The 7,665-nt window shown below is 42.9% G+C and overlaps 2 protein-coding genes across 4 annotated transcripts in view; one reads left to right on the top strand and one right to left on the bottom strand.

Annotated features, from left to right (window-relative positions):
- Nucleotides 1-483: 483 nt before the first annotated feature.
- On the bottom strand, nt 484-5,358 carry dnaja3a (DnaJ heat shock protein family (Hsp40) member A3a). Of its 2 annotated transcripts, XM_032537346.1 has the most exons (12): nt 5,091-5,334; nt 4,481-4,617; nt 4,315-4,398; nt 3,942-4,151; nt 3,654-3,806; nt 3,424-3,571; nt 2,356-2,420; nt 1,935-2,063; nt 1,736-1,851; nt 1,477-1,574; nt 1,178-1,313; nt 484-921 (listed from the first exon to the last, which is right to left on the bottom strand). In XM_032537346.1, the coding sequence occupies exons 1-11, from the start codon at nt 5,332-5,334 to the stop codon at nt 1,192-1,194; spliced, it is 1,506 nt and encodes a 501-aa protein (XP_032393237.1). In that variant the 3' UTR covers nt 484-921; nt 1,178-1,191. The 2 variants fall into 2 exon arrangements, with proteins under 2 accessions (XP_032393237.1, XP_032393238.1); XM_032537347.1 differs by lacking the exon at nt 1,178-1,313 and having other exon boundaries at nt 5,091-5,358.
- Nucleotides 5,359-5,638: 280 nt separating this feature from the next.
- The window catches only part of LOC116702850 (mitochondrial import inner membrane translocase subunit tim16), a 117,483-nt gene continuing 115,456 nt past the window's right edge, over nt 5,639-7,665 (top strand). Inside the window, exon 1 of one of the 2 annotated variants that reach the window (XR_004335270.1) lies at nt 5,639-5,843. Coding sequence is in view for 1 of the 2 variants with exons in the window: in XM_032537342.1 (XP_032393233.1) it covers nt 5,784-5,843 (60 nt within the window). In the remaining variant the exon portion in view is untranslated. The remainder of the gene's footprint in view (nt 5,844-7,665) is intronic. The other variant, XM_032537342.1, reaches the window with a different exon arrangement.

The raw sequence follows: 7,665 nt of genomic DNA, 5'->3' as shown, positions 1-7,665 counted from the left end.
TTTAGCCCAAAGCGTGTAAATTCGGAAAGTTCGGACTATGTTGGAAGCAACTTAGTGATGTTCTGGATTGCATTAAATTGTATCAAAATTAGGATTAACAATATGTATACATATACTTATATATTGTTCAGACAGCCAAAGCACTCGGCCTGCTGCTTCTTCAGTGAGTTATTTGAAACAGAGGCTTTTCCGGACCATAGCTTTATTATAGATGTACAGTATATCTCTATGTGACACAATGATGCAACTGTACGATCCTAAACAACGTACAAATGTAACGAAGGTGCAGAATTCTCTTAAAAAAAGGAAAAGATTTACGTCAAAAGTGTTCACAGATCAGAAAAGCCAATCAAAGCCCATGTTTAACTTTCACACATGTAGTTGATGATGTTCAACCTGTTAGGACCAACAGTGCTGAGAATTGTGGGGGGGGCATTCAAGCGCGCATGAAAACACAACCAAAGCATACAGAACAAAAAAGGATTAATAACAAGTGGTTAATTTAATCCAAGATAAAATTTGAATCTGTAGTCTTTTTCAATACAATAATTTATTTCTGTGCACATGAATTCTGTTATCACTACCATGTGTGGGGATCTATGGTAAATGATTAAGTCTTTGCTGCCCAAATGGCCACAATGGACATCGGACTGGAGAGGTGACTGGCACACTGACACATCCTCTTGTGTGTGGATTCACTATTGCAGAGGAACCGAGGAGGTAATCCTCTGTCTTTTTCCCTGTAGGGCTGGGTAGGTCGGTCCGTACTGATCCCTCCAGAACCTTAATAGGCCTCATCCAACGCCCAATACTCCTTAGTCACCTGTCCCTTTATAATGCGACTGTGCTTGCTTGACGCTGTCCTCCCTTCTGCATTCTGATCTACTGATGAAGCTTCTCAGTTCCAGGAGGACCTTTTACCTTTAAGAAGAAGGAAAAGGAAAAATATTGTCAAATGGTCTTTTGGTAAATTGAACTTCAAAAAAAGAAAAGAAAATTGAGCTGGCAAGGCAGTCACAGTTTCAAAAACAACGACATATAAAACAGACATCCAGCTGAATGCAGGCATGCATGCATCAGTGTTTTATGGACAGCCACAAACCAGATAATAAAAAGTTATCCAAAAACTGAAGTGTTGGCCTCACAATTGTTTGTGAAAAATCTTTATGAGTCCTACCTGGTTTGCGACTGTCAAAAAGAACTAAACAATTTCTTTAATTTGGAGAAGAAGCCCCCCTCTTGTTTCAATTCTCCTTCCTTCTTGTCATGCTCGCTTTGCCCTGCCTCAGACTGCTTAACACTGCTTCCCCCACCTGGACAGAGATTAACACTGCATCAGCCAGACTAAATAAAACTCTTTCCTAAACCCCCATTTCAGCAGATCAGAGACGTTTAGCAGCAAAAAATAGGTCTACAGGGACGGGTAAAAAGGAAAAAAAGTAACAGCAACGTCAGTTGGTGCCATTATCCTCTTACCTGTGGTGGTGTTAGTGACACCGTTTACTGTCCCCTCTACATCCGTCTCTTCCTCAGCGTAGCTCATTAGCAGAGCTCTTTGTCTGTCTGTCAGTGTCCTGCACAGGAAAACAATATCTTTATAACAGTTTTTTTTTATCCCATTTCTTTATGGTATTCAATCACTAAGCCCTCTCCCCATCTGGTATACATGCAGCAGATGGAATTTTACTGAAACAAAAAAGATTAAAAAGACATGCGTTTGTCTGTGAAGTCTTACCTGGGAACTTTTATTTTGACATGGACATAATGGTCTCCAAAGCCATGGCCACTGAGGCGAGCGATCCCCTTCCCTGACAGACGAATCCTCTGGTCTATCTGGATGCCTGCAGGGATCTGAAAAGAAAATATCCAGTCTGTATTACGCTTTGATGTTTCCCCACTGGAGGAAAAACCTGAGAATGTGCGCTTCTACTTACTGATAAGTTTAGGGTTTCATAAAGGCCTTGTGTCCTGGCCGTGCCGCCCAGGATAGCTTGGGCCACAGAGACAAAAAGGTCAGAGTGGACGTCTGCGCCGTCCCTCCTGAACACAGGACTTTTTTGGACCTTGAACCCAGAACACATCACAACCAATTACACGTGGTATCAAAACATCCCAATCTCAAGAAGCGACACACCACAGGTTGTCTAAACTGTGTTAATTCTAAGTCAAAGAGCTCAGACAGCTCAGTGCCTCTCACTAGTCCACACACCTACAGCACATTACACAGGACAATCCCATTATAGCGGCTCTGACCTGAACATACACTTGATGGAGAGGGAATTAATTTCATTAATTTTATTTCTGGGTTTGTTGTGAGATCTGTGCTGATATTAAGGAGATGAGGTAGATACTCACCCTAAATGTGATGAAGATCTCCTTCTTACCAACTGGCATTCTGACAGTCTGACCATCTTCCACTCCTTGAAGCAAAAACAAACCACAGTTAGGAATGATGAACAATTTACATTTAAGTGTGAAAATCTGTCTCAATGGTATTAAACCCTCATTTGTTTCCTTTCGTTATTAAAATATTTCAGGATTACTATAAATGTAAGCATTTAAGGACAGTTATACCTTTACTTCCCTTATAGCCATTAGGCTTTCTGAAGAGTTCAAACCCACAGATGTAACTGCAGCTGAGGCTCAAATTATTGACTATTATTTTTTTTTTTTGTAAAAAACGTTTTGAGGGATTTTAGCCTTTAAGACAGCTGAAGACGTGAAAGGGGAGAAGGGGGTATGACATTCAGCAAAGGGCCGCAGGTTGGAGTCGAACACGTGGCTGCTGTCTTGAGGAGTTAACCTCTACATACGTGCATCTGCTCTACCAACTGAGCTATCTGGCAGCACGCCTTCATCATTTGTCAAGTGGGGTAATATTGTCAAAGCTTCACAATGATATGCAAGGTTATTTGCCAAAAAAACAAAAAAGGCCAGCTAAAGACAGGCGAGGGGAGAGAGAGGGGGAATGACATGCAGAAAAGGGACTCGGGTTAGAGTCAAACCACCGGCAGCTGCAGTAAGGACTGAGCCTTTGTACATGGGGCACACGCTTAACCCGGTGTTCTACCAGGGCGCCCGATAATGAAAACTACTTTTGATAAAAGTAGAGCTGCAGTGATTGTGGATGTAAAAGAAAATCATGCCAAAAGAAAGTATAACAGGTATTTAAATTATGAATTATGTTCAGCGGTAAGTGTAGCTGTATTTCTAAGCCATTTGTTATGAATTTTGAGTGGTAAAAGCCTACATCATCTAGGAAGTCAGAATGATCTGCAGCAGAGCAAACAGTAGTTGCTTCTGTCCATGGCTAATACGCTACTGGGTGACTTTCCATGCTCATTAATAGTGATGAGAAGAAAAATCCCTTAGGAGCTATTTACAGTGTGTAAACAGAAGAACAGGCAGTTAAGTGAGACTGACCTGCAGGCACAGGGACCATCACAGTCTTCCTCTGCTTGGTCTGTCCCACCCCATTACAAGAGTGACAGGGGGTGGAAATGACTGTGCCTTTGCCACCACAGCGACGACATGTGGAGCGCATCACAAACGGGCCCGTGTTCACAGTCTCCTACAGGGTGGACAATGCATGTGTATAGTAAATACAACAACACAACACACTTTGAAGAAAGGCAGTATGTCAGAGCTCTTACCATGCCGGAGCCGTTGCAGAAGTTGCAGTGCTGGACTTTGGTACCTGGCTCGTGGCCCTTACCATCACAGCGCTCGCAGGCTGCTTCTATGTTAACGGAAAACTCTTTGTTGACTCCTTTTGCAGCTTGAGTGAATGTCAGCTCCATGATGTACTGTGTCAAAAAAGAAATGAATCACTCTGAAGCACCAATTAAAAACACCAAATAAAAACGAGATGAGTTCTCAAAAGCAAAAATCAAAAAGACACTCCTTTACTTCCACTCCCATTTCACAGTATCCTTGCTAACCTCCTGTGGCTGTTCAAATATGGCATTGAAGTCTCCAAAGCCCCGGCCTCCGGAGAATTCCCCAAAGATCTTGCGGAAGAGCTCCTCTGGGTCCACACTGCTGGCCTGTCCAGACCAGTAGCGCTGGCCTCCACCACCGGCCTGATCAGCGTCAAAGCCGGTTGAGCCATATGTATCATACTGCTTCCTCTTCCCTTCATCACTCAGGATCTGAGAGAAACATGAAGCAAAGTTTTAGATGCGCATTTGTAATTTTAATTAGACTGTTCAACAATTAAAAAAAATATACATACTTACATACATACAAAAACATATGGGAAAATATACAGCAGAGGTTTCAACTGAAAGCTTGAATTAAAGACCAAGACTAAACCTCATAAGCTTCAGCCAGCTGAGCAAATTTTTCCTTGGCTTGTGGGTCATCTTTGTTGGTGTCAGGGTGATACTTTTTGGCCATCTGAGGGACAACAAACACACTGTCAACTACTGTTTTGATTGTTTATCTGACAATCTGTTAATGCTGTAAGATAGGCGCAGACCTGGTAGTAGGCTTTCTTGATCTCCTTCTGGGTCGCTGTGCGAGGTACGCCGAGGATCTGGTAGAAGTCCTGCTTGCTGCTAGCGGGGGCACTAGTGTGAAAGGACAGTGTGCAGGCAGCATGGGGCGATTTGACACCTGGAAAAAGTGTTAAAACAGGATACAAGGGTAAGTTAATACTATTTAGAACAATAGAGGTGCATTACAGATGCATCCAGGTCTCATTTGATAAGTCACAAGTGACGAGTTTTGCCACCATCTAACAGTTGAATGTCTACTGTACTGTAACATAAGTTACTGAATGTACGTCCGCTAAAAAAATAAATTGCTAGTAACTAGCTATGCCAGTAGAAATAGCTAGAAAATTCAAGTTGACTGCAAAATCTAAGTTAGCAAAATTGACCGTCAACTATCTCTAAGTGCACAAAAGCAATACGTTTTGTGTCACACAAGCATATCTTAAATGCTAGTTTGGGCCCTTATCAAGCTAAGTTAAGTTAAATTAATTGATGCATCATGTGGCACATGAGTTAAACAGAAATTACAAGACAGTTCGCCTCGCCTAGCCTAGCCTAGCCTAGCCTAGCCTAGGCCAGTACCACACCACTCACCTGACAGCCCTCTCAATGTCAACGCTTTTCCTGCTCCGCCACACATCAAGTTCCCTCCCCGCCACAGTCGTTCCGCTCCCAGGGTAGAGATACTGCGGACTCCTCCATTGCCAGTGCAGACAACAGCACCGGCCGCCCTGCGATGTCCAGAGGACACGATGACTGTTATCCAGCGTGAAGAGCAACGGGCAGCTGAAGACGCCATCATTCCAACACCGGCCACCGCTTCCAACACACTGCGCATGACCGGTACGGAGTGGGCGTCACAGAGAACGCAAAGATACTCAGTGTGATTCAAGAGCTCTCTCAAGAAAAACGAGTTGCAAAAGTTTATCTAAAACTTCACTATTTATTTTAATAAACTTCACCGAAGTAGTTCCAGTAGATAACATTTAGGAAATACTCAAATCATCCAATCATTATTCGTTTCATTGTGTCAAAAAGCATCACAAGTGTCAAGTTAAAAAAAGGGATACACATGTTATAAGACCCGAGGCAGCACGTGACAGAGCATGGTGTTCTCCAGTATTAAAAAAATAAAATCTCCGCCCAAGCGGACAGCTCTGTAGAGCAATGCGAGCGTACACCGCGCGGCCAACCTGAACTGTCAGCTGTAGCAGGAGTCCTCTGCCGTGTACCAACCAGCTCGACAGAGACACCCGGAAGGCACGAAAGTCAATTTCAGAGAGCAGCATGAATCGCTTTAAGACCTCCAAATTCAAAAACACCACTCCGAAAATTGCCAAGAAAGATGTGAGTAGCATACGAGCTCCTTGGTACAGCCAGTTATCCTGGCTAGTATTAGCTGTGGTTAGCTGTGCTACTTAAGTTGTGTTTTGGGGAACGCCTGCCTGCAAGGGATGTTGAACTTCCTGCATCTGGAAGGCTGCTTATTGAGACAACTACACAAACATCTCAACTAACACACTAGAATTTATACGAATGGTCTAGTAGTGAAAACTACGAGCCATGTTGCATAGCTGCTAGCCTACATTGGATCATGCAGTGACGCCCATCATCATGCTATGATATTATAACGTTAAGTTAGCTAATTGAGTTTTCTCATTGCTTTGCAGTGGTGTTGCACACGTTTTGACTGCACAGATTTGCTATGTAAGCCAGAGGGAAAGATAAAATCATTTGAATGGCAGATGCGATGATATTACTGTCATGATGCCTCTCTGTCTCAGTGATAGTTGTCCTGTAGGCTGCAAGAGGCGACATAGATCTGGACGAGAATGGAGTGTCTTGCATTAAAATCTGCACATTTTCTCGTCCTGTGGATCTTTCCCGTAGCACCGCTTGCAGCTCTTCTCGCGGAGGTGAATTTTGCAATCCCCTACCTTTGACTGAGAAAGTAAAATGCCTGGTATTTACAGAGACCATGCACGTCTCTGCCCAGGTTCTTAGACAGCAGGCGGTGCTTTAATGGCGTGAACGGTAAACTAGCCTTTTACACAACATACCAATGAATAATATATATATATATATATGTGTGTGTGTGTGTGTGTGTGTGTGGGTGGGGGGGTGGGTATTTCGGTGCCGAAAGTCATGTGACGGGAGCTGACATGACACTAGATTCTAGTGACTAGAAGAAAGAAATGGGCCAAGAAGTACACATTGGGAGGAGAAGCAGGCTTATAGCGATGGAAAGAGACAAGAAAGTGAAGATGAGTGGGATGTTGTCATCTCAGATTATTCAGAGCAGTTTGGGTGTGCTAATATGGTCAGCACTTATTTGGCTGACACTGAGTTCCCTAGACACAGTCTTTGGTGCCAAGGTTCTTTCTAATAATGGGAGTGTGGATAGATTCACTGCAGAATGTGTTCAGTCAATCTCTTTAATCCTGAGAAAAATGCAGAAAAACCCATACCAGTTCTTGGAATTGTTGAACCAAATAGATATTAAGGAAAGACAAGCTTTTTGTAATAAAAAGGTTTCCTTAATATTATCCATGCAGGAAAGCATGCTCCAGTCTCCAGACACAGCAATTCTATCTCTGGATGGTGGACACTGAAAAAGATTTTGATTCAGAATGGTAGTCCTGAGATTTAGTTCAGGAGAAAATAGTACAAAGTTGATAAGACTTCTATGCAAGTTGCCTGTGGCAGTGATAAACAATGAATGAATAATAAGAACAACCTTATATGTGGCTAAATCAAGTTTAGGATTCCCATTTATTGGGATCTTAACTTGGGATCCTAACTTAAACTCAAACACAACATGGATTTGAGCCTTTGTCAGTCACACTAGTGACACATATTTCCACTTGGTTTTTTGACATACACACATGCACAATATGTAATCCTGTTAAATTATACAGTATATGCATGTAGGAAGTGCTGTCTGCTGACCAAATGTGTGTCATGGTCGGTCTGTTATAGTTTCGTGAGGAGCTGCTGCAGCGCAGTAGTTGTTGGAGCGTGTTGTATGGACACTCGGTTGCCTTGTTAATGTTGAAAGAGGTTTTAAGAGTTCTCTGCTGTGCAAGGCAGGGAACCCTTCCCCTTCCTCAACACTTTGCTCATTCAGAGGCACTAATGTGTGTGTGTGTGTGTGTATGTGTGTGTGTGT

This window comes from Etheostoma spectabile, chromosome 15 (assembly GCF_008692095.1).
Source record: "Etheostoma spectabile isolate EspeVRDwgs_2016 chromosome 15, UIUC_Espe_1.0, whole genome shotgun sequence".
Classification (NCBI taxonomy): Eukaryota; Metazoa; Chordata; class Actinopteri; order Perciformes; family Percidae; genus Etheostoma; species Etheostoma spectabile.
The sequence above is the reverse complement of the archived record's forward strand: the minus strand, read 5'-3'. Positions and strand labels throughout refer to the sequence as shown.